Here is a 27,468-nt window from a genome sequence, read left to right on the forward strand (position 1 = left end):
GCAGCATCATCTATATATTTTAACTTTAAGATCCCTGATACTATGGACCAAGCAAAGCATGAACTTTGGAGTCAGGCCACTTCAATTTGAATTCTAACCTTATCAACACTTAATAAGAACATCTATTGTTAATAATAACACTTGTTAAGTATAATCTTGGATGAGTACCTCAGCCTCTCCAGGCTTTAGTTTGCTCATTTGCAAAATGGGGTAACAATTATATCAAATTCAGATCAGGAGCACTGATAAATTAATAAACACATATAAAACTGGAACAGAGACTGGCACTATGAAGTACTCAACAAATCTAGTCACGATTAGCCTCAGATAAACAAGTATTTTCACTGTCATGTGTGGATATGGGATGCTATTTAGGAAATACCTTTAGGAAATATCTTTCAGAGTCAAAGTTATTTGTAAGTACATTCAGATTTTCTAAAAGTAATTCCTCCCCCAGATGATCAACATTATAGTCTTACTGCCAGTGAGATGGGTGTTTCTTAAATTGGAAAATTTTTCAGCAAAGAAATTTGGAGCAAAAGAATTGAGAGAACAAAATCTCTATAAACCAATCTCCACAAATCATACTCCCATGATACCACCTTACTAGGCAAAGTCATACTACCCAGAAACATCATTTAACAAAACCAACAACAGCTAAATTAGATCCAATCTGAAACCAGAACAGGCTTCTCTCTGTTAAGACACTGATCCAATTGGCTATTAAATTTAGAGACCATGTAATCCAGTGAACTTTTCTATGAAAAGTAATAAAATAAAAACAATTCTAGCTCTCATTGTTGAAGACACTCACCTGATCAAAGAGGGTTCTGTTTACAAACAAGGTATTGTCAGGCTTTGCAAGCTGCCGGGCAAGGAATGTAAAGAGACATCCGACTTGTGAGGGAGTAAAATCTGAGTTCTCCACCATAACCTGATGAGCGAAAGAGGCCATTTATTCAATGTACCATCTGGTTTGGCACAAAAAATATACAATGAGAAGGGTTGGGGGAGCCTCATTACTGAAGACTATTATTTTGCAACAATTGAGTTTAATACCATTTAGAGAAGGAGCACAACTGCTTGCATACTCTGAAAGGGGATCATTTTGGTGATTTTTGGCATATTTCTAGGCACAACTTGGATCAGAAGTGAATTGTTAGGTAACCTTCAGGGAGATATTAATCATGTTTCCCTCTTGAAGTCTTAAAAGAGAATCCTACTAAAATTAATTTTAATTAAATTAAAGTAACCCTACTAAAAATCTGCCCACTGATCCAGGAAGAAAGGAGTTGCTTTGGGGTTTAAAAGATAATTTCAGAGTGCAGGTATCCCAGAAAAAAAGTTGGCCAGCCCACGAATCAATGAAGTGAATAGATTCTCCTTGTCTATAAGCAGTTTCTTGAACAGACGGTTTTGCACAATGGGCTTTTTATAACCACACACGGTTATCAAATCATACTCATTCCTCTGCTTTAAGTGAGCTTTACTCTCCTGACTACCTACTATGTGGAAGATGCTATGGTAGATGCCTTCAAGGGAATTATAAACAAGAAAGCAAGGTGAGACAGATAAACAAATTTTAAATAAAAGGCGCAGTGCTATCAGCACTATTATAAAGGAACAAATTACTCCAGCAGCACAGTGGGGGAAATTATTTCAAGTGGTTAGACAGGGAATTGAAAAGAAATTAGAAGAGTAGCCTTTAAACTAAGCTTTAAAGCCCATGAGGAACCTGTAATGAGAAATGCCAGGAGCGAGTGCAACCCAGTCAGAGAGAGCAATGTGAGAGAAAGCAGGAACACAGTAAAATGTGAGATTGTTTGGAGAAACTGTGTTCATTAGAATGCAGAAGCATGCATGAGGAGCAAGGAGAAATTACATATAAATAAAAGATTAGGCCTCAAATGCCATTCTAAAAAATCTAGAATTTATTCCATAGAAAATTGGGGAGCTACAAAAGGTGTTCAACCAGGAGAGTTGATCATGATCAGTACTGCGCTTAGGAAAATTATCCTATCAGCAGGGTATCAGATAAAATAACAATGAATAAATTGAAGGTAGACCAAATGCACATGACTGCAGGGGTCCGGGGAAAGAAAAAGGGGTCCTGAACTAGGGCAGTTATAATGAAAAGGGAAGGAGGAAGAGGTGCAAAAGACACTGCAGAAAGAGAGGAGATAAGTCGAGTACACATGCGTGGAAAAAAGATATGTAGCTAAGGAGAAATAAAAACATGTCAGATCTTGAGCCTGACAGGCTTGTAGGATAATGAAGCTCTTAACAAAGAGACAGAATGCAGAAGCTTGGGAAAGAAGATCATGCACTGCTTTGGACTAGCTGAGTTTATGGAGGCAACTCTACAACAAATTAAAGAATACCCTCTCTTATCTGTCGAAGAGTCCTAAGTTCCCTCCCTCCAGTGTCCATTCAAAAATAAAGATTTTTCCAATTAGAAAATATTCCCTTGGGGCCTGGCTTTTGGCCTACCTTTTCTTACTTTGCTGGCAGTATATCTCTTTCTTATATGCTTCCTGCTTTTGTCCAGCCATCACAGCTTGCCCAAGTATATATATTTCAAGTTGCAGTCTGTGTATGTATCCAAATTCTGATTTAAACTATCCAAAGAGCTTCCTATGGCTTTAAAACCCTCAGTCATCACTCCCCTTCAGTGGACAGGTCCTTTCTGAGGATTCAACTGTTGGGACCCATCTAACGCTCCTCTGCTTTTAGCCCTTCCTTTTGCTCTGTAAGTGTAAACTCCTTAACTGATTTCACTCACATGTGGGATATAAAACTGAAAGCAATAATGAACAAACAAGAAAAACAAACAAACAAAAATTCATAGACACAGACAACAGTATGTGGTGACCAGAGGGAAGGGGGTGTAGCCACTACGGGAAACAGTATGGAGAGTCCTCAAAAAATTAAAAATGAAACTATAATATAATCCAGCAATTCAATCTCTGGGTACTTATCTGAAGAAAACAAAACCACCAATTTGAATATATGTGCTTCACATGTTCATTGCAGCATAATTTACTATAGCCAAGATATGGAAGCAACCCTATGAGCCCATCTATAGATCCTAATATATAAAAAGTCAGGTGCCATCACGACCTACATGACAGGAGGGATGACCAAACAGCAGGCTAGGGAGCTAAGGGAGCGGGAGCTGTGGGCTCCTGGCCACCCATGGCGCAGCAGCAGGAGGAGGGAGCTGTGGGCCCAAATGACCAAAGGACCGGTCCGGCTCTCACGGTGTGGCAGGGCAGGGCCACGGAGGCTGAGGAGCCTCACAGGGGGCGGCTGTGAGCATGGAGCTTCCCAGGGTGGCTAAGGCGGAGGAGCGTTGTGGGGGCTGTGAGCATGGAGCTTTACGGGCCGGTGAGGTGGAGGATCCTCGCGGGGTGGGGGCTGTTAGCGTGGAGCTTCGCGGGGTGGCTGAGGCAGAGGAACGTCGCAGGGCTGGAAGCGTGGAGCATCGCACGGTGGCGGAGGCGGGCAGGGGCTGTTAGTGTGGAGCTTCGCGGGGCAGATGAGGCCAAGGAGCCTCGTGGGGCGGGGGCTGTGAGCATGGAGGTTCACGGGGCAGGAGCCATGGAGGTGGAGGAGTGACGCTGGGCAGTGGACATAGCCCTGATTGCAGCTTGGCCTAGAGACCCTAACCGTGCATGATTTAATAGTGCGCTGGGCCTCTAGTAAACAGATAAAGAAGATGTGATGTATATACATACAACGGAATATTATTCAGCTATAAGTAATGAAATCTGACCATTTGCAACAACATAGATGGACCCAGAGCATATTATGCTAAATGAAATAGGTTAGACTGAGAAAGACAAATACTGCCCGATTTCACTTATATGTGGAATCTATTAAACAAAACAAATGAAAACAGAAACAGAGTCATAGATACAGAGAACAAACTGGTGGTTGACAAAGAGAAGAGGTTTGGGGAATGGAGGGAACAGGCAAAATAGGTAAAGGGGATTAAGAGGTACAAACTTCTAGTTATAAATAAGTCATGAGGATATAACATACAGCATAGGGAATCCTATCTAATAAAAGAGTAATATGCAAATTAACCCTCACTCCGCTACACCCACAAGCCACGCCCACCAGCCATGCCCACCAGCCAATCAGAGCGAATATGCAAATAAACCCAACCAAGATGGCTATGGCCACAGAGAGCCCGAGGGAGGCTTGGGTTTCCCTGGCAATGGAGGAAGCCAAGCTTTCTGCCTGCCCTTGCCGGCCTAGGCCTCCACTCAAGGCTACAAATTTTTAATGATAGAAGATAAATATAGCCCAACAGAAATGGCGGCAGCCACGGAGCTGGAAAGAGCAGGAGGCTAGGGTTGCCCCAGTGATGGAGGAAGCCAAGCTTTCCGCACACCCTGTCCAGCCCAGGCCTCCGCTTAAGGCTACAAAGTTTCAATTATAGAAGATACATAAATCCCCCCAAAAAAGGCTGCCAACATGGAGCAAGCAGAAGGCTTGGCTCCGCTCCAGGCTACAAAGTTTCAATTGTAGAAGATAAATATACCCCAGATACCAGGGCCTCCGCTTGGGTCACCAGGGGGCGTGGCCTGCCTGCAAACCACCACAGGCCCCTTGCCCAGGCCACCCCACGCCCCAAGGGAACCCCCACCCTGATCCGAGACACCCTTCAGGGCAAACCAGCTGGCCCCCACCCATGCACCAGGCCTCTATCCTAGCTAATAAAAGAGTAATATGCAGATTGACCATCACTCCAACACACAAGATGGCTGCCCCCATGTGGTCAAAGATCCTGCCCCCATGTGGACACAAGATGGCCACCACAAGCTGGCCAGCAAGGGAGGGCAGTTGGGAGGGACCAAGCCTTAAAGGGAGGGCAGTTGTAGGCGATCAGGCCAGCAGGGGAGGGCAGTTGGGAGGGACCAGGCCTGCAGGGGAGGGCAGTTAGGGGTGACCAGGCTGGCAGGGGAGCAGTTAGGCATCAATCAGGCTGGCAGGGGAGTGGTTAGGGGGTGATCAGGCTGGCAGGCAGAAGCGGTTAGGAGCAATCAGGAAGGTATGCAGGCGAGCAGGTGGGAGCCAGCAGTCCTGGATTGTGAGGCCCAGTGGGATCAGGCCTAAACGGGCAGTCGGACATCCCTCGAGGGGTCCCAGATTGGAGAGGGTGCAGGCTGGGCTGAGGGACACACACACCTCCGTGCACGAATTTTGTGCACCGGGCCTCTAGTATAGTCAATAATACTGTAGCTTTGTGACAGACATAACTAGATTTATTGTGGTGATCATTCTGTAATGTAAAAAATATTGAATCACTATGTTGTACACCTGAAACTAAAACAATATTGTATGTCAACTATAATTAAATTAAAATAAGTTACAAAAACAAATCCTTAAGGTCTAACTACAAGAAGCTCAAATCCAGATAGAAAAATATACATGTAAATAATTACAATACAGTGCTCCAAGTGTAGCATAAAATGTTTTATGAGCACAGAGAAGGGCCAACTAATCAAACTGGAAGTGTGGGAGAGCATTCTAAGAGTTTCTCATGGATGATACACGAGTTACACATTGGAAAATTGTTAGGAATTTGCCAGGCAGAGAGAAAAAGAAGGAAAAGGCAAGATGGGATAATAGAAAACTCATGCAAGAACATAAGCCATAAAGATGACACATAAAGTTCAGTGAATTCCAATAATTTAATATGGTTGAGAAGTTCATAATACAGTGGGGGAGGGCACTAGGAGAGGGGAGAGTTATAGTGTAGTAGGCAGGGACCAAAAAACAAAGAAGGATCTTGGATGCAATATTAAACAGTTTAGATAGGTAAGGCAGAAACTAGTACTTGTGCTCCAACATCTATTCTCTCCTTCTAACTGAGAAACAGAACTCCTTACTTTTAGCTAAACACATAGTCACCCACAATACAGAGTACAGAGTCATATATCTAAGTTCTGATCAATATGATATAAGCAGAATTGTAGTACACAACTTCTGAGACATTTTCTTAAAGAGAGGGAACACTATCTTCTTCATCCCCTTCTGTATTCAGGCTAACTAGAATGCAGAGGTGATGGCTGGAGCTTGAACAGTCATTTTGGACCAAAAGCTAGAAACCATATACTAAAAATAACAGCAGTAACAAAGAGGCAATCTGCATCCCTGATAAGTTTATAAAGCTAATCTAATAGATCAGGTTGTCTACCTCTAGATTTATATATAAAAATAAATTTGCTTCAAAATTAAACTGTTATTTGAATTTTCTCTCATAGCAGAACTTAATTACAACTGATCCAATGGGGAGTCATAGAAGAATATTAGGTAGAGGAAAGGCAAGATCACAAACCAGAGGAAGACAAAATTCGTTATAGAGACCATTTAGGGAGGTATTTTGGAAATCCAGGTAAAGATTCTCCATACTAGCCACCTGGATCAAAATTTGGGAATTTAGCAATCCTAATTTCATATTCATTACTGCCTATCTTACAAGATCAATAAACAGCTCAAATGACATAACATATATAAATGTGCTTTGGAAATTATAAAGGACTATTAGAAATGTAATGCATTAATTAATGTTATGCACAACTAGAGAATATTTCCATAGTGTTCTCTTGTACAAAATAAATCTACAAGTCACTATGAGGAATAAATTTTCACTTCACAGCCAAATGAACAGGACACAAATTCTAGGCGGCTTTCAACTACACGAAGAAACTGGCCTGGTTAAAGCTGTACAGATTCATTTATTAGCAACAGCATTAATCTCAAAATGGCTTTGGACTTAATCTACATAGATTTAGATGGGATGACCATCTCTGTGTGCCTCAAATAATGCATTCTTAAGTGTTACCTGTCATCTCAGTACCATGGTAAAACTATGGCACTATCTTAGCCACACAGTGATGTTGGAATGAAACAGAGCGAGATTCTTCACATTATTTACTTTTTCAACGCATTCTGAAGTCAGTCTCTATGACTGCATATAATTGCTAACATAGCAATTATCACAATATGCATTTTTCTAGAGTAGTACCTGGTATCCTAGTATACAGTCTAAAGCTGAGATACATTAAATATTTTGAATGATTAGTATTTTGTTCAGTTTTTGAAGACAAGGACATCATAATAAAATTTTAAAATGATTGCAGCATATTGCTTCCTTAAACAAGATTATTCTAGAACTTGCTATAAAACAATTCAATTTTCTTAATAAAAACATCAATACAAAGGCATGTATTCTTTGAATACTTACTTTCAACAATATATCCACAATACGCTGTTGATATTCTACAGCTTGCTTGTCATTTTTAAAATCTTCAAAAGTCTAAAAGGGAGACATTTTTAAAAAGAATTATTACTTGCAAATTTTAGAAGGCAACAGGATATTATTAATAGTCAGGAAAATTTCCAAATAAGATAACCATTCCTCATCAACTTTTTGCTTATATACCTTTAATAGTAAAGTTTTTTTTAGTTAAATAAAAAGATATAGCATTTAATATAGCATGGTATTCTGAGACTTTAAAATAGACAAAAAAGTATAAAAATATAGTGATCATCATACAACCAAAAAGTGATTTGAGAAAGAAAGGCAAAGTTTAAAGGCAATGAAAAAGAAAGAACACTAATGGCAAGAGGCAACTTATGAACAAGGGTTTAAGAAAGATGAAATACATGTTATATGCTCAGCCATCATTCTGCTTATGCTATTTGGAAATACAGTTTACCAATTGCCATGAAAAATAACTGTCATGACAAATAAGAAAAATGATAGATATCTATAAAAATTATTATGGCAAAAAATGCAATGTTAAAACACTCAAGCCTATGTACAAGGAATAGGTATCCTATTTTCAAAACACTGCCAAATATAGCACTTTTTATGGCCCTGTTCACGTAGAGTCAAATGTATTTTAAATAGAACATGTATCAAAGTAAATGACAGTACCTAATTCTGAAAAATATTTGATACCTAGAGGATGCATATATAAAGGAATTGAAATTGTATTCATATAAAAAAGGTTAAATAAAATTATTTATTGAATAATAAGAATGATGAAAGACTTGAAGATCTTCCCTATGGTTTTCACTTAGCACATTTGGCTCTTGAAATGTGTAAAATCACATAGCAATAATTTATTGCTTATTTTCCTGAAATAAGAAAATAGACTCCATATTGTGCCAATAGATTTTTTAAAAAAGTTCACAGCCATGAACTTTCATGATTACATCATAGTTAACATTCAAACCAGAATACTTGCTGTTCTTCAAATGGGCCTTTGTTCATGCAGGTCTCTTATTAGCATGCCTTTCCTTCCTTCCTCCTATCTGACCACACAGTAAGCACTTTAAACAAATTACTGCTGATTTGTCTAGTTAATTACACAGAAAAATACAATCTTTTTAAAAAATATTTTAACTTAGCTAGACCACTTTGCTGTCACTTAGTTGAGAAATGCTAAAACTATCAAGTTATCAAGGAGATTGTAGAAACTCTTATCCTGGAAAGATTGAACCAAAAATACTATGATGTTTAAGTGGGTTAAATATGATCCTACCTAAAGACAAAAAGATGGACTAGAAAGTCTCTCAGTTCTATCTTCAGGTTTATAAGAATAACAAACATGCACACACTCGCACACAGAGCCTGCCACAGTGCAGTTACAAACGTTAAGTTACTATCCGCTAATACAAGTACTAGGCAACTAAAATACAAAATCATGGAGAATATACATATTATAAAAGTACATCAGTAAAGCAAATAAAAAAAATAATTTCATTATCTATTTTCCTTTTGGCAGAATGTATCCACTGCTTTGAAGCAGATATTGAAAGTTTACTTCTGTAAACATAATTAAGTGGTGATATACATAATGACATTTAAAAAATTTTTAATATACATTTTTATTAATTTGGGAGGGGGGGAGAGGGAGGAAAAGAGAAAGAGGGAGAGGAAGAAAGAGAAACAATGATGTGAGAGAGAAACATCTATGGGTTGCCTCATGTACGCACCCCAGCCAGGGACTGAACCTGCTACCTGGGCATGTGCCCTGACCGGGAATTGAACCAGCGACCTTTTGGTGCAAGAGACAACATTCAGCCTACTGAGCCACATGGACCAGGGCATAATGACATATTTTGATTGTAGTTAACAGATGCCACCAAAATGGTATATCACTGTTCAAACATTATCATTCCACAAAGATGCTTCTAACTATACAATACTTGTTGGAAGACTAATATACAAAAATGTCCTACTGGAGTTTATGAAGCGCACAGGTAGACCTAAAACTCGAGTCCAAAGTCATCTGTACATTTGGTCATAAAAACTTCTTTCTGGCCCTAACCGGTTTGGCTCAGTGGATAGAGCATCGGCCTGCGAACTGAAAGGTCCCAGGTTCAATTCCGGTCAAGGGCATGTACCTTGGTTGCGGGCACATCCCCAGTAAGGGGTGTGCAGAAGGCAGCTGATCGATGTTTCTCTCTCATCGATGTTTCTGACTCTCTATCCCTCTTCCTTCCTCTCTGTAAAAAATCAATAAAATATATTTAAAAAATTCTTTCTGTAGTCCCTTAAAAATTATTATAGGGTTTTTATAAGTTAACAACAAGTGGCTAAATCCTAATGAAGGGACAAACGAACATTCTCTGTAAAGGCCGGAAAGAAAATACTATATAGGCTTTGTGGGCTACATGCAATCACTATGACATATTCTTCTTCTGTTTTTATTTATTTATTTTTAAATTTACAAACTTTTTTTTTTTAATATATTTTATTGATATTTCACAGAGAGGAAGGGAGAGGGATAGAGAGCTAGAAACATCGATGAGAGAGAAACATCGATCAGCTGCCTCCTGCACACCTCCCACTGAGGATGTGCCCGCAACCAAGGTACATGCCCCTGACCGGAATCGAACCCGGGACCCCCCAGTCCGCAGGCCAACGCTCCATCCACTGAACCAAACCGGTTTCGGCTACAAACTTTTATTGAAAGGTAATTCCAGAAAGACATGTTTTGGTCACTTTTAAAGTGAGATAAATTGAAGATCTCAGAAAAATTGTATCTGATCTTCTTCTGTTTTTATAACCCTTAAAAATGTAAAGAATTCTTAGCTCACACAGACCAGAGGCCAAATGAAGCTGAATTTGATCTACATACTGAAGTTTGTGGACCCTTTTCCTAATATCTTCAGACACCCCCCAGCAAGAGCCCTTCCATGATGATTAAAAACAAAACAAAACAATTAATCACCAACAATGTAGGCAAATGGGAAAACTAAAAGTGCAACAAATACCACAAAGTATTACATAAAATTAACTCGGGAAAATAAACATCCCAAATTAGCAAAGTTGGCTCCAAAGCCCTAACACCAAAAAGAAGTCAGGATAAAATTGGATAGAAGAAAGGAGAGTGTGACAAGGTTTCAGTGGTAGCAGAACAGCTATAATAGCAAAGAGAACCCACCCTGGGTGAGGAAATCCTGACATCAGGTCAGAGACCTGGTAGGTCAGACCACAGCTAATAGGAAGATCAAAGGAAGGGGACTACTGGCAAGTGTGGATCAGAGGTCATAGTAAGACACTGCTTTTGGGGCAGAGGGAGGTACCTTGCAAGGGGGAGATATTCCTTGGAGGCTTATGGTAAAGAAGGAAGTGGCTTAAGGTAAAGTACCTACTAAAACAAAATAATGTCAATATTGAGAAGATGATAGACCACCCTCAAAAAACACTATTTAATAAATTATACTTAATTGTAGCAAATGAAGAAGGCACGTGAACTAGGAAAACCAGTTGGTAATTTTCCCCCACCTTCCAACAAGGTCATCTATTATTGCCAGTCCAGAAAAACCCAACACAAAAAATGAGAATAAAAGCAGCAACTGAAGGCACTCTAGAATAAAACAAAATAAAAAGTAGCCATAAAATAGAAGTAAACTATAATATCCCAACAAATATTAAATATGTTTAGTAATACAATTGCAGATCTGAAAGAACATCACAAATTGGAAATTTAAGAATTCAAAAAAGAAATGAACAAAGAGTAGGAAGATATGAAATAGAAGCTAATGAAAATCAGAAAAATAACTGAAATAAAGGTCAAATTCATCTCAGAAATGAAGACAATTACAAGCTACCTAAGAGAGAAGAGATATGACCAAAAGCACAGTAAGTAGAGAAGATAAATAGAAAAGAAACAAGAAAATGAAATTTAAACAAAGAAGGAAATAAAAGAAATCAGAGAAAAGCTGATAAATATAAAAGAAAGAATATACAACCTATATAATAAAAGCCTAAGTGACCATTAAGGCAGAACGACCAGAACGACTGGTCACTATGATGGGCACTGATCACCGGGGGGCAGACGCTCAACACAGGAGCTGCCCCCTGGTGGTCAGTGCGCTCTCACAGGGGGAGCGCTGCTCAGCCAGAAGCCAGGCTCATGGCTGGTGAGCGCAGCGGCGGTGGCGGGAGCCTCTCCCGCCTCCACAGCAGCCCTAAGGAGCAGTAAGCCAAGTGGTAAGGAGCAAGGGGTCCCAGACTGTGAGAGGGATGTCCGACTGTCAGCTTAGGCCCAATCCCCACGGGAAGCGGGCCTAAGCCAGAGAGCAGACATCCCCCGAGGGGTCCTGGACTGTGAGAGGGCGCAGGCCGGGCTGAGGGACACCCCCTCCAGTGCACAAATTTCGTGCACCGGGCCTCTAGTATACAAATAACTAGTTTCTGAAGATAAAATGAAAAACCATCAAGCAGAAAAAGTATTTTATCTATAATTCAAGAAAAACATTCATGAAATAAAAAGACTCAAATTCACATATTAAAAGGGCCCACAGTATATAAATAGGGGTGTGCAAAAGTAGGTTAATAATAATAAAATTAATAAATAATAATACAAGATAAACAGTTTAGCATATCCACAACTACAAACCTATTTTTGCCCAACCCTGTATGATAAAACTGAACCAGAACAGTCAAGTCTAAATGATATATTAGAGTAAAACTATTAGTTTTTAAATATGTGAAAAAAGGTATTCTGGTTCTCTAAAAACAGACTTAAGCCACTGGGAAAGTTAAGAAAAATCAGGTTGATGTCAGTTATCTTGACAGCAGTGTACAAAGCTATATCAGAGGAAGGCAATTTTTAATTTATCAAAAATTTTAAATTATATAATAATAGAGAAATCATTACATTGAGTCCTTGTCGCTTTGAAAACTACAAAATATTGCTAACAAAAATTAAAGACCTGCCGAGGCCGGTTTGGCTCAGTGGATAGAGCGTCGGCCTGAGGACTGAAGGGTCCCGTGTTCGATTCCGGTCAACGGCATGTGCCTTGGTTGCGGGCACATCCCCAGTGGGAGGTGTGCGGGAGGCAGCTGATCGATGTTTCTCTCCCATCAGTGTTTCTGGCTCTCTGTCCCTCTCCCTTCCTCTCTGTGAAATATCAATAAAATATATTAAAAAAAAAATTAAAGACCTAAATAAATGGAACAATATATCTCTTCATGGGTCAGGAAACTCAATATTGCTACGATGTCAATTCTCCTCAAATTGACTAAACATTGAACACAATTCTAATCAAAATCCCAGCAGGCTTTTGAAAGAAATTAACAAGATAATTCTAAAAATTCATAATGAAAAGCAAAAGAAAAAGCAATTTTGAAAAAGAACAAAAACATTAGAGCGCTAACACAACATGATTTCCATACTCATTATAAAGCTACAGTAAATAAGACAGTGTGGTATTGGAATAAAGAGAGACAAATAGACCAATGGCATAGATTCGAGTTCAGAAGTAGACCCCACACATACACACATGACAGATCTTTGATAAAGTACAAAGACAATTCAGTAGAGAAAGAATAGTCTTTTCATCAAATAGTGCCCTAAGAGTTCTATATCCATATGCAAAAAAAAACCAACAACAAACAAACCCAAAACTTGTATCTAAACCTTGCATCACATGCAAAAATTTCTTCAAAATGGATCACAGATCTAAACATAAAACCTAAAATCATAAAACTTCTAGAAGAAAACATAAAAGAAAATCTTTGCAACCTTGAGTTAGGCAAATATTTCTTTGACATAACTCCAAAAGCATGATTATAAAACAAAACTGATATATTAGACTTGATAAAAATGTAAAACTTCATCTATTCAAAAGACATTGAAGATAGGCCATACCAAGTGTTGGTGAGTCAATGAGAGTACTGATACTCTCATATACTGCTGGTAGGAATGTAAAATGGTACAACTGATTCAAGAAACTGTCGGTTTCTTATGAAGTAAAATAACACACTTAACAAATGACCCAGTAATTCCATCCTTTGATATTTACTTACAAGAAATAAGAAGATATGTCCACACAAAGGCCTATATGTAAATGTTCATAGTTTTATTCATATTAGCCTAAAACTGAAAACAAACCCAAGGACCTGCCTCCCCTGCCGGCCAGATCACCCCTAACTGCCTCTGCCTTGGCCCCTGCCACCATGGCTTTGTCTGGAAGGAGGACAGGATGACCGGAAGATGTCCAGTAGACCCTGTTTAATTAGCGTATTATCCTTTTATTAGTATAAATACCTCAAGAAAGCTAAATTTAAAAACTTTATTTGAAAAAGAATTCCTAAAAAAAATCACTGAAAAAATGTGGTTTAAAAATCTGTCACCTAAATTCTTTTGTGTATCTCTGAAAATGTTCTTTGTATTAAGTTATATTTACTGAATTAGAAAGGTCATATGATTAATTAATTATGGTAGACATAACAGGACTTAGTACCCTAATCCTTATCGATTTCTCCAGCTTTAGTGCTTGGGGATGCAGCCAACACTGGATGTATGCATGGAAGGAAACCTCCACTTGTCTTTTAGGCACTTCAAATTCATTACGTTCAAAAGAGAACTAATTATCTAAATTTCCTCCCATCCCATCTCCTGAGAAACCTGTTTCCCTTCTGACTCCCTATTGGATCAACAAATAAATCACTACACATTCACTTCACCCAGTAAGAAACCTTGGAATCTTTGATGATTCCCCATTTACCTTACCTTTCACATCCAAGAGTATAAAAAGCCCTAAATTTTAGGTCAATTTGCCTTCTAAAATATCTTCCAAATTCTTTCATGTCTTAGTGTCCTCACTGTCACTGCCTGAATTCAACTCACCATTATCTTCTATCTAGATTACTATAAAAACTTTCTAACAGATCTTCTTGCCTCCAATCTTATCTTATTTCAGCCCATTTTTCATACAATGGACAAAGGGAATTTCTCTAAACTACAGATCATGATATTCCTCTACCTAAAAGGCTTTAGTGGCTATCTACTGCTCTGTACAAAGTCCAAACTTCTTACCATGGATTACAATACTGTCTCTATCCACCTCTCTGGATTTGTCTCTCTCTGAAGGCTTCCTTACACTTAAAGATGCAGTCATACTGATTTTTTTTCCACTTCTTTGAAACATATTGTTCTCTCTTGTTTCCAGGCCTTTTCATATATTCTATCCTTCTGCCTAGAATATTTCCCCTAACCTTAATCAGACTAGCTTCTAGTCATCCTTTGAGACTCAACATGAACATTATTTTATTCAAGAAACTCCCTAAACCTCCATTAGATTTCCCTCCTAAGTGTTTCCACAGCATCTTCTCCAGTGGCATGTATTACACTGTGCTATAATTACTTATATACAAGTCTGGATCCCCTTCCTCCACAAGGGCATGGTTTATATCCTGTCAGTCAAGGGTGTACCCCTAGTTAGTATAGGAAATGTGATACACTAGGCACTCAAATATTTGTCAAGCAAATGGGATTGTATTACAGCCTTACTACCAGTCCTAATATCATAATTCAGACATCAGCATAATTCCAAATGACCTTCAGTGCTACCACAATCCTTAAAAAATAAAAATGGGGTAAAATTCTTTGCTGTTCTCTACTGCTCTTCCCAAAGCCCCTACCCCACTCTTCTGTTTGTTTTGGTTTTTTTCCTACATGCCAAACACCAAGTTCCCCTATGTTTTCTAGATGTCTAAGGTCTCCTAAACCAACAGGTCTGCCTTCCAGTTCTAAGTTTCTTTTCCCTTCTTTCTCTTTCTGTGCAATTAAAGTTACTACTTCTGAAGTCAGATTTTCGAATTAAACTAATTCAAAGTATGATATAATTGGAATGTTGATCTTCTCTTGGGCACTTATTTTTTGTATTTAAGTTTATTATATTATTCAACTTATAAAAATTCTTTATATTCATTAGAGAAATTTGCCCCATCTCACAGAGGTAATTACTATTAAGATTTAGATGTGTTACAATGGAAGACTACCCTGCTGTAAAAAAAGAATTCTTACCATTTGCAACAGCATGGATGGAACTGGAGAGCATTATGCTAAGCTAAATAAGCCAGTCAGAGAAAGATAAATATCACATGATCTCACTCATTTGTGGAATATAATAAACTGATGAACAAAAATAGAACCAGAGACATAGAAGCTTCAAGCAGACTGTCCAACCTATGAGGGAATGTCGGGGGTAAGGGGGTAAGAGATCAACCAAAGGACTTGTATGCATGCATATGAGCATAACCAATGGACACAACATGATTGGGGGTGGGGGGATGAGGGCACATCATGGGGGATGGGGGCAGCCGGGGAAAGGTCAATGGGGGAAAAAGGAGACTTACGTAATACTTTAAACAATAAAGAATTTAAATTAAAAAAATATTTAGATGTATTATATTTCCAAATATTGTACATATACAATATTTGTGTCTTCCTCCCTATCTTTCTTCAAATATTGTACACATGCAATATTTAGGTTTTATACATTTGCAAGCCTGATGCTTCACTAAATATTATAATATAAGCACTGTTTGTGTTATCAAAGGCTTTTAAAAAACAACTTATAATACTATTTTTTGGGAAGATATATATTTTATATAATTACTGGGGTCCCTCGGCCTGGCCTGTGGGAATCAGGCTGAAACCAGCTCTCTGACGTCCCCTGAGGGGTCCTGGATTGCGAGAGGGTGGTTCTTGGGTGACGCACCCTGGAATTGGGCTCCCTCCTCTCTGGTTCCCGGTGCATCACCCGAGAACCTCAGCTGCCAAGTCAACGCAGCTCAGCAGCTCCTGTGTTGAGCATCTGCCCCCTGGTGGTCAGTGTGCGTCATAGCTATCAGTTGGAGTGTCGGCCCCCTTGATGGTTATTGTGCATCATAGCTGCCCGTTGCCGGTCAGCCAATCGGCTGGTCGCTTAGGCTTTTATATATATATAGACTCCACTGGGGGCATTTTCACAGAAACCTGGCTCACCCAAACCCATGTTTAATTAAACATGTATAAGGATATTTTTTTTCAGGAAAATATACGTGTTCTATTTCAACTATCATCACCACCGCATGTCCTTTAGAGCCTTCTTCCATGTTTAGTATGCAACTAATATAACTTATGAAATAAAAAATGTACCACATTTAACCCTGCTTTTTTCAACTTTTTGATAAGAATGTGTTAAAAATGGGAGAGAGAGAAGGTGGAAGAGGAGGAGGAAAGGAAGGAAAGAAGAAGGAGAAGAAAGGAAGGGAGATAAAGAATTAGAAATACTGGATGACATAACAAAATTTAACATCTGAAACCTTGACTTACTGCCAGGGCATAAAAATAGTACCTGCATAAGGATTATTATCTGTCTTTCTTTCTATTTTTAAAAATGTTATCACCTGGCTTTTAAAACACCTTAAAATTATAATACCTTACCAGTGCCAATACATTTAGAAATTCTCTTGTGTCAAAATGTAGCAAAGTCCGAACATAGGGATAGATTTCTTCCTGAGGGGAAGCTTCTGCTGAATGCAGGCGAATTAGAAATTCAAAAACCTGCCAAGTTGGGGGAAAAAAAGTTAATTATTTTCTCACCTTGCAAAGTATCTTGCTGAAGCATTGATTCCCATTGGGATAAAATGAAGGCAGGTTGAATTTACTCTAAAGTGCCACTATGTTATAACTTCTATAGCTATAATTACTGGTTTCAGTAATGGTGAGTAGGCTCTCTCCTACTACAGCTAATAGATTGCTCCTGCCCCAGGTGTAACACTCAATACAATTGTCTTTAGCACCTTAGCAAGAGGCGTAGATGGTAAAAATGCTGTGAAAATAGCACCAACCTGGTTTTTAACCAAAGGAACAAGATCTTCAGGGATGTCACCAAGGGGATAGGCACGACCTGCTAGACAACAGCTAGAAGAAAGGAACGAGAACAGATGTGGTGATTGTAATGCGCTAACGTCAGGTAACATTGTTTCTCAAACCCAAGATACTAGTTTGATTTTAAGTAGGCTCAGCTTTTGTCAGTTAGGTCCAGTTCAAACCCAGGTCTAGTTCAAATCCAGATCAAGATGACAGCCAGTTCAGAAAATGTGGGTGACAGGGATGGTGGTGAAATAACACATCTGTGACTAAAACATATTTCTTCTTATTTTCCTAAGAAAACCCAAGCTTCACTAAAGAGGTGAGTAGGAAAAGAGACTGTCTAAAAGTCACATACTGAGCAGCCACAAAAAAACCTAATGGTGCCATTAAACTATGATCTCCCTGTCAGAAACCTGATTTTCTCAGAGGCGTTTAAACCAGTGGCTCTCAGAATGGTGATTAAAGATGGGGAATGAGCTAGGCTAAGACATGTCTGGAAAATGTCTACAATTAGACAAGCCTTCAGGGAGAGTTAGAATCTCATGAGAAATTAAGTGTACAGTTTTACCTCCAAATCAGACCTTCCCTATGGCTAATGACTTGGCTTGTAGGCTGAAATACAAAATGTCTTTGAATATGCCCTCATTTTTTTCTGGATTTTTTTTTTTTTTTTTTTTTTTTTTTTGTATGTGTGGGGTTTTGAGGGAGGTGTGTGAATTTTAAACCTCTTTAAACTAGTCATCAGCTTTGAGTGTTACATTAGAGACAGCTGGATTCCAGCATATTCTAAGAGGTTTAAAGTATGAAAAAGGTGCCCTGGCCGGTTTGGCTAAGTGGATAGAGCATCGGCCTGCGGACTCAGGGGTCCCGGGTTCAATTCCGGTCAAGGGCATGTACCTTGGTTGTGAGCACATCCCTGGTGGGGGGGTGTGCAGGAGGCAGCTGATTGATGTTTCTCTCTCATCAATGTTTCTGGCTCTCTATCCCTCTCCCTTCCTCTCTGTAAAAAAATCAATAAAATATATTTTTTAAAAAATAAATAAAGTATGAAAAAGGTTTCAAATTTAACTCTGACACTGGATAGGAGCTACAGTGATGCTCTGGCAGGTTCTGCCACCTCCCTGCCTGCCTGCAAGTTATCCACCTAAAAATTCTGTCAGGACACAGTTCTGAGCCTACATAGTCTATTGCAAAGAACTCTGTTCCAGCAGCAGTTTTACCTCTGTCACTAACTTTTTCATGATTTAAATCTCTTGCCCTGACATATAGACAATACTAGTACATATCCCAGAAAGGTGTAGGTAGTAAAAGTAAAGTACTCTACATCATGGTTTCTCAACCTCAACCCTATTAATATTTTGAGAGAGATAATTTTTTGTTGTGGGGACTACCCTATACATTGTAGGATATTTAGGAGCTTCCCTGGTTTCTACCCAATAGATGCCAGTAGCATCTCTCCCCCAGTCCCAGTTGTAACAAACAAAAATGTCTCCAGACATTGCCAAATGACTTGCGGTGGGGGCAGAGTGCATGAGGGGACAAACTCAATCATGGTTGAGAAGCAGTGCTATACATGAAAGAGCAATGAAAAATGAAAAGCACTACATAGATAAGAGATGACAGTACCTTTAAGAATATAGGGGGAAATTATAGGATCATAACAGATAAACAAATAAAAAATCTCTTACCTAATATATACAAGAAGCTTGTTGCCCATAACAACCTGTTCATCTAAAATAGAAAAATTATCGTCAGCAATTCTCTCTCAAAACCTTTTCAGCAATACAATCATTATGTGGAAACAAAAAAATAAAACCTAACATTTAAGGTAAAGTAGGTATATCTCCACTTAACAGAAAACTGAGATAAGACCACTTTATTATTTTTAGAATTCCCATTAGAACCTTTTCACAGACACAAAATCAATGAGTCATTCAAGGGTGCATATAGAAGATATGGGTCTGAGGGTAGAGATCTATGTATTATTGGCTTAACCAATAGCTTTGGACCAGGGGACGGTGTACAGCAGGCAATGAGTTGAATTATAGGTCATGACCAATTAATATTAAGACATCTTAACATCTTCTCTTCTGTAATGGGACTCTTACCACCTATGGTGCTCTAGGACTGAGAAGGCCACTGCTCACAAATGTTTGAGAAACTGACTAAATGATCCTCAGGACCCTTTGTATTCTGTCATCTGGTAATATAAACCTACTAGAGGCCCGGTGCATGAAATTCGTGCACGGGGGGTGGGTGGTGTGTCCCTCAGCCCAGCCTGCACCCTCTCCAATCTGGGACCCCTCAAGGGATGTCCGACTGATGATTTAGGCCCGATCCGGGATCGGGCCTAAACCAGCAGTCGGACATCCCTCTCACAATCCAGGACTGCTGGCACCCAACCGCTCGCCTGCCTGCCAGCCTGATCACCCCCTAACCACTCTCCTGTCAGCCTGATCGACGCCTCACTCCTCCCCTGCTCACCAGATTGTCCCCAAATGCCCTCCCCTGCTGGCCCGGTTGCCCCCAACTGCCCTCTGCCAGCCCGGTCACCCCTAACTGCCCTCTCCTGCAGGCCTGGTTGCCCCCAACTGCCCTCCTCTACAGGCCTGGTTGCCCCCAACTGACCTCCCCTGCTGGCCCGGTCACCCCTAACTGCCCTCCCCTGCCAGTCTGGTCACCCGTAACTTCCCTCCCCTGCAGGCCTAGTCCCCCACAACTGCCCTCCCCTGCAGGCTTGGTCCCCCCAACTACCCTCCCATGCAGGCCATCTTGTGGTGGTGATCTTGTGTCCACAGGGGGCCCCATCTTTGACCACATGGGGGTGGCCACCTTGTGTGTTGGAGTGACGGTCAATTTGCACATTACCTCTTTATTAGATAGGATTTCTTGGTTAAAAGACAGTGGAAATATAATTAGACCTAGTTTTACTCCAAGAAGTCATGGGCAACAGAATAGAATAGGAGCACTAACAGTGAGTGAAGTGATCAGTAACTCTTGTGGTGTGCAGATTATAGGAATTTGTGGTTGGTAATAAATGACGAGCTGAAGTTTCTATTTTTGATATATGAATATTGGACAGAGTGCAAGTGCATATCTCTTATTTACTCAGTAATCCCTTATAAATACTCTAAATCTATGTTAACTGCAAATAAACTTGAATTGCTCAAAATTAAATGAATTATTGTATCCTGCTTCAATTCAAATTTAATTTACCTTAAATTAATAAACTTTATTTTTAGGACAGCCTAAAAATTTTAAAAGTGTGCTGGCTGCTTAGACCCAAGGGGGGAAAAAAGACTGCACAGACTTGCGTGCAGCCCTGGAGTTCGCACACTTATGCTGTCTCTTTTTTTGTTTGTTTGTTTGTTTGTTTTGTTCTTTTTCTTTTTCCTTTACTAAGCCCAATACATAGGATCACCCAATTGGGGACACCCTAAGAAACTCCAGGGGAAAGTTGTTTTTTTGGAATTGGGGGATCAGAGCGGGGAATAACCATCAGAGAACCAACTCTGGGGCAACCCACTCCACCAAACTGGTATTGAGTGCCACAGGGAAAGCAGGATCTAAGCACTAGCTAGAGAGGACCTATAGACCCAGAGGTCTATCCACAAACACTGCCACCCAGGAGTTGAATCACAAATTGACTCTTGTGTAAACACAAATAAAGGAATACAAGAAATTAAGACACACTGCCTGCTTAAAAATCAGGACTGGCTTACAACACTGAGGAGCAGTGGAATGTAGGGAACTACGATACTGTCCTGACTAGGAAACAGGCATGCCAAACAGAATAGTAGAGGAAGTAAATGACCTTCACTACTGCACATTTTTTTTTTCATCTTTTACTTCAGAAACTAATTTTTTTTTCCTCAATTGATTTTACCTTTTTAATTATTACATTTTTATGTTCAATCAGTATTATTACTACTACTATTTTACCTTTTTTTTAAAAAAAGTATCATTTTATTTTACTTTGGGATTAGTGTTCTACATTCTTCTTTTTTTTAAATAAATCTTTATTCAGATTATTACAATTGTTTCTCCTTTTTCCCCCCATAGCTCCCCTTCACCCGGTTCCCACCCCAACTTCTGCCCTTACCTCCCCCCACTGTCCTCATCCATAGGTGTATGATTTTTGTCCAGTCTCTTCCTGAACGCCCCCCCCCCTTGCCCCCTGAGAATTATCAGTCGACTCCCTTTCTATGCCCCTGATTCTATTATATTCACCAGATTATTCTGTTCCTCAGGTTTTTAATTCACTTGATTTTTAGGTTCACTTGTTGATAGATATGTATTTGTTGTTCATAATTTTTATCTTTACTTTTTTCTTCTTCCTCCTCTTCTTAAAGAATACCCTTCAGCATTTCATGTAATCCAGGTTTGGTGGTGATGAACTCCTTTAGCTTTTTCTTATCTGTGAAGCTCTTTATCTGCCCTTCAATTCTGAATGATAGCTTTGCTGGGTAGAGTAATCTTGGTTGTAGGTTCTTGCTATTCATTACTTTGAAAATTTCTTGCCACTGCCGTCTGGCCTGCATAGTTTCTGTTGAGAAATCAGCTGACAATCGTATGGGTGCTCCCTTGTAGGTAATTAACTGTTTCTCTCTTGCTGCTTTTAATATTCTCTCTTTGTCTTTTGCTCTTGGCATTTTAATTATGATGTGTCTTGGTGTGGTCCTCTTTGGATTCCTTTTGTTTGGGGTTCTGTGCGCTACCTGGACTTGTAAGTCTATTTCTTTCACCAGGTGGGGGAAGTTTTCGGTCATTATTTCTTCCAATAGGTTTTCAGTATCTTGCTCTCTCTCTTCTTCTGGCACCCCCATAATTCTGATGTTGGTACGCTTGAAGTTGTCCCAGAGTCTTCTTACACTATCTTCAACTTTTTGGATTTTTTTTTTGCTTTTTGCTTTTTCAGTTGAGTGTTTTTTGCTTCTTTGTATTTCAATTCTTTGACTTGATTCTTGTGTTCCTCTAGTCTGTTGTTGGGTCTCTGTATAATATTTTTTATTTCAGTCAGTGTATGTTTAATTTCTTAGTTGGTCCTTTTTCATATCTTCGAGGGTCTCGTTATATTTATCGGCCTTTTCTAGGATATTCTTGAAAAGCCTTATAACCGTGGTTTTGAATTCTATATCCAGTCGTTTGTTTTCCTCCATTTCTTTCGTTTGTGATCTGTTTCTTTGATGCCGCATTTTCACTGCTTCCCTGAGTTGGCAGGGTAGATTTGTGTGCTAGGTTTCCTATATGGCCCAGTGGGTCGGCCTCCCCAGTTAACCTGAGGTGGACACTCTTGGTGCACCCCTTTGTGGACTGTGTGTACAGCCTTGTTGTAGTTAAGTCTAAATTGTTGTTGGTATCACTGGGAGGAATTGACCTCCAGGCCAGTTGGCTGTAAGGATCAGCTGTGTCTACGCTGGGAGAAGTTCGGTGCTGGAGACAGCCTTATAGGATTAGACTTGCCAAATTGCAACAGCCTCTGTGCTCAGCTTGGATGGGGTGGAGTCTCAGGGCGGAGCAGACAGTCTTGGCTTCCCGTCAGCCTTGCCCTTGCGCAGGCGCATGCACCTTCAGACCTCTGACTTCCCCGGCTCCTGAGTCTCCGCCCGAGAGTCCAGATTCCCCCCACAAGAGCGTGGGTCCCCAGGGGCTCGCCTGGAACTGGGGTTCAGTGCAGTCAGAACTGGGGCTCAGTGCAGTCAGGAGCTTCTGACTCCCTTCCACTAGAGAAAGCCTGTGGCAACCTCCGCAGCCTTTGTGCACACTGGCATTTGCGCGCCTGCAGACCTCTGCCTTCCCCGGCTCCCGAGTCTCCGCCCAAGAGTCCAGATTCCGCCATAAGAGCGTGGGTCCCCAGGGGCTCGCCTGGAACTGGGGTTCAGTGCAGTCAGAACTGGGGTTCAATGCAGTCAGGAGCTTCTAATTCCCTTCTGCTAGGGAAAGCCTGTGGCAACCTCTACAGCTTTTGTGCACACTGGTGCGCGCGCCTCCAGACCCCTGCCCGCCGGGGCTTCCCCGGGTCTCCCCCGGGTCTCCGAGTCTCCGGGTGTCTTTCTCTCTACCTGACAGACCAGACTCCCCCTGTATGAGCCTGGGTCCACGGGGTTTCACCCGGGACTGGGGTTCAGTGCAGTCAGAACTGGGGTTCAGTGCGGTCAGAGGCTTCCTTCCCCCTTCCGCCAGAGAAAGTCAGCCAGGCTCTCAGCCACCCTTCCTCTCTGCGCACACAAAGACCCTTTGCTGTACCTCCAATTCTCTGTGAGCTTTTCTCTTTCCTTCTAGTTGTAGAATTTTCACTCAGCCAGCTTTCCTGTGGTTCTGGATGGTGTCCGTTCTGTCTTTTAGTTGTAGTTTTGAAATTGTTGTGCGAGGCAGCAGTTTAGGTGCTTACCTATGCCGCCATCTTGGTTTCTCTCACCTAGTGTTCTACATTCTATTATCATCTTCCCTTTAGCATCATTTTACTCTATCTTAACTTTACTTTTATCCCATCACTCTCTTCCTAACTTTTCCCATTTTGTTGTCCTGTTTCTCTTACCCTTTTCCTGCTTTAGATTTTCCCTATTCTTTCCCTTTACCCCCTGTTAAAATTTCACCCTATTTATATATCTAATTTCCAATCCCCTGCTGCAAGTCCATACAAACCTCTCTCTTCTCTGTCTTCACTATCCAACAAATCCTTTTTTTCCTCTCTGTCCTTTTGTTGTTCTTTGCTTGATTGTTGATTATATCGATTTTTTTTTGCTTGTGAGATTGTTTTGCTTATTCTTTTTTGTTTATTTGTCTTGTTTTTTGCTTCTGTTTTCCCTTGCCTCGCTTGATATTAGTTGTTGTTTGCAGTTTGTATTCATCTCCAGGTACTTGTTGCTGCCATTTGTTGGGATTAGTGGGTGTTCTATTGGAGTTTTCTCCCCATATATATAGTTTGTTCCACTCTTCTTTCGTATTCTCTTTTTTTTTTCTCTTACTTTTTTTTTTCCTTTTCCCAATTTCATTTTTGCACGCCTTTATTTTTTTTCTCTTCTTCTTTCTCTCCTATCCTCTCATTTGCCTTTCTCTGGTGGTCACCTTTATTTGGGGTTATTAATATAGTGAATACATTTCTGCTCAGTGCCTTGTGTGTTGTACCTGGTTGTGTTGTATTTTGTGCCTTTAAATCAACGCAGGAGAGAGAGATCTACATAACCAGACATCCGGGGAAGAGAGACTATGGGGAGACAAAGAAACAGCCCGCATATGAAAGAAAAGCAGGCATCACCTGAAAAGGAAGTAAACAAAAAATGGAAGCAAGCAACCTGCCAGAGAAAGAATTCAGAGAAATGGTCATAAGGTGGCTGAAAAGAATGGAAGACAAATTCGACAATATGAGTAAGAACCAAGAGGAAATGAAGAAGAACCAAGAAGAAATGAAAAATGGCATCGATGCTGTAAAGAACTCAATAGAAAGCATCAAGAGTAGACTAGAAGAAGCAGAGGACCGCATCAGTGAGCTAGAAGACAAGATGGGTAAAAATACCCAAGTAGAGCAACTTCTAGAAAAAAAATTTAAAAGCAGCAGGAGAGCCTAAGGGAACTTTGAGATAACACGAAACAAAACAACATCCGCATAATAGGGGTTCCAGAAGGAGAGGAAACTGAGAAAGGAATAGAAAATCTGTTGGAAGAAATAATGACAGAAAAATTCCCTGATGTAGGGAAGAAAAAACCCACACAAATCGAAGAAGCTCACAGAGTCCCAAGCAAAATGAACCCCAAAAGACCCACGCCAAGGCACATTATATACAAACGACAAAGTAAGAATCTTAACAGCAGCGAGAGACAGAAAGTTACATACAAAGGAACCCCCATCAGACTAGCAACTGATTTCTCAACAGAAACTCATCAGGCCAGAAGGGAATGGAATGAAATATACAAAGTCATACAAAGGAAGGGTCTGAATCCAAGAATACAGTACTCAACAAGGCTATCAATCAAAATTGAAGGTGAAATCAGGAGCTTCACAAACAAAAAAGGACTAAAGGAATTTATTACCACCAAACCAGCAATGCAAGAAATGCTAAAGGGTCTGCTGTAAAAAAAAAAGAAATAGGAAGCAAAGGAGGAACACAGGGGTAAAGAATAAAAATGGAGACAAATAAGCACCTATCAATAATAACTTTATTTTTTTAAAATATATTTTATTGATATTTTACAGACAGGAAGGGAGAGGGATAGAGAGCTAGAAATATCAATGAGAGAGAAACATTGATCAGCTGCCTTCTGCACACCCCCCACTGGGGATATGCCCACAACCAATGTACATGCCCTTGACCGGAATCGAACCCGGGACCCTTCAGTCCGCAGGCCAACGCTCTATCCACTGAGCCAAACCGGTTTCGGCTCAATGATAACTTTAAATGTAAATGGATTAAATGCCCCAATCAAAAGACATGGGGTAACGGATTGGATAAGAAAACATGACCCATATATCTGCTGTCTACAAGAAATCCACCTCAGAAAAAAAGACACACACAGACTGAGGGTGAAGGGATGGAAAAAGGTTTTTCAGGTGAATGGAAATGAAAAAAAGCTGGAGTAGCAATACTTATATCTGACAAATTAGACCTCAAAGTGAAGGACATAACAAGAGATAAGGAAGGCCACTTCATAATACTAAAGGGAGCAATCCAACAAGAAGAAATAACTCTGGTAAATGTATACACACCCAATACAGGAGCACCCAAATACATTAAAAAAAACTCCTGGACGATATCAAAGGAGAGATTGACAGCAATACAATCATAGTAGGAGACTTTAGTGCCACATTATCAGCACTGGACAAATCCTCTAAACAAAAAATCAGCAAAGAAACATCAATCCTAAAAGACTCACTAGACCAGATGGAATTGACATCTTCAGAACATTTCACCCCAAAGCCACAGAATATACATTCTTCTCAAGTGCACATGGATCATTTTCAAAGATAGACCATATGTTGGGTCATAGGCAAATCTCTTCAAATTCAAGAAGATAGAAATCATATCAAGCATCTTCTCACACCACAGTGGCATAAAACTGGAAATCAACTACAATAAAAAAAATCCAAAAAAATCAAACATATGGAGACTAAACAGCATGCTATTAAACAATGACTGGGTTACCAGAGAGATCAAAGAAAAAATAAAAGACATGGCAACAAACAACAATGAAAACACAACAATCCAAAATCTATGGGACACAGCGAAAGCAGTCTTGAGAGGGAAGTTCATAGCTCTACAAGTCTACTGCAAAAAAACAAGAAACAATGGTAATAATTTACCTAACCTACAACTCAAAGAGTTAGAAAGAAAGCAACAAGAAAAGCCCAGTGTAAGCAGAAGGAAGGAAATAATAAAGATCAGAGTGGAGATAAACGACATAGAGACCAAAAAAAAAAAAAAACAATACAAAAGATCAACAAAACCAAGAGCTGGTTCTTTGAAAGGATAAACAAGATTGATGAACGTCTAGCCAGACTCACCAAGAAGCAAAGAGAGAAGACCCAAATAAACAAAATCAGAAATGAAAGAGGAAAAATAACAACAGACCCCACAGAAATACAAAGGATTGTTAAAAAATACTATGAACAACTCTATTCCAACAAACTGGACAACCTGGAGGAAATGGACATATTCCTAGAAAAATATAACCTTCCAAAACTCAATCAGGAAGAATCTAAACAGCTCAATAGGCCAATAACTATGGAAGAAATTGAAGCAGTCATCAAAAAGATCCCAACAAACAAAAGCCCGGGGCCAACAGCTTCACAGGGAAGTTTTACCAAACATTCAAGGAAGAACTAAAACCTATCCTCCTCAGACTATTCCAAAAAATTCAAGAGGAAGGAACACTTCCAAGCTCCTTCTATGAAGCCAGCATCACCCTAATACCAAAACCAGATAAAGACAATACAATGAAAGAGAATTACAGGCCAATATCCCTCATGAACATACATGCCAAAATCCTCAACAAAATTCGAGCAAATCGGATCCAGCAGTATATCAGAAAGATCATACACCATGACCAAGTAGGATTTATCCCAGGAATGCAAGGATAGTACAATATCCGCAAATCAATAAACATGATACATCACATAAATTGAGAGATAAAAACTGCATAGTCATATCAATTGACGCAGAAAAAGCATTTGACAAAATCCAACACCCTTTCTTAATAAAAACTCTCAACAAGGTGGGAATAGAAGTATCATACCTCAACATAATAAAAGCTATATATGATAAACCCACAGCTAACATCATACTCAATG

General features: G+C 39.9%; 1 protein-coding gene across 8 annotated transcripts in view; it reads right to left on the reverse strand.

Moving 5' to 3' along the window:
• Positions 1-27,468, reverse strand: part of VPS8 (VPS8 subunit of CORVET complex) — a 261,243-nt gene that overhangs the window by 108,309 nt on the left and 125,466 nt on the right. For all 8 annotated transcript variants that reach the window (XM_080656453.1, XM_080656454.1, XM_080656450.1 and 5 more), the window contains 5 exons: positions 18,872-18,914; positions 17,159-17,231; positions 16,752-16,871; positions 7,259-7,330; positions 815-934 (listed from right to left, as the gene is read on the reverse strand). In XM_080656453.1, the coding sequence (XP_080512579.1) occupies positions 815-934; positions 7,259-7,330; positions 16,752-16,871; positions 17,159-17,231; positions 18,872-18,914 (428 nt within the window). The remainder of the gene's footprint in view (positions 1-814; positions 935-7,258; positions 7,331-16,751; positions 16,872-17,158; positions 17,232-18,871; positions 18,915-27,468) is intronic.

The sequence above is a fragment of the Plecotus auritus genome (assembly GCF_963455305.1).
Source record: "Plecotus auritus genome assembly, chromosome: 2".
In the NCBI taxonomy this organism is placed as follows: Eukaryota; Metazoa; Chordata; class Mammalia; order Chiroptera; family Vespertilionidae; genus Plecotus; species Plecotus auritus.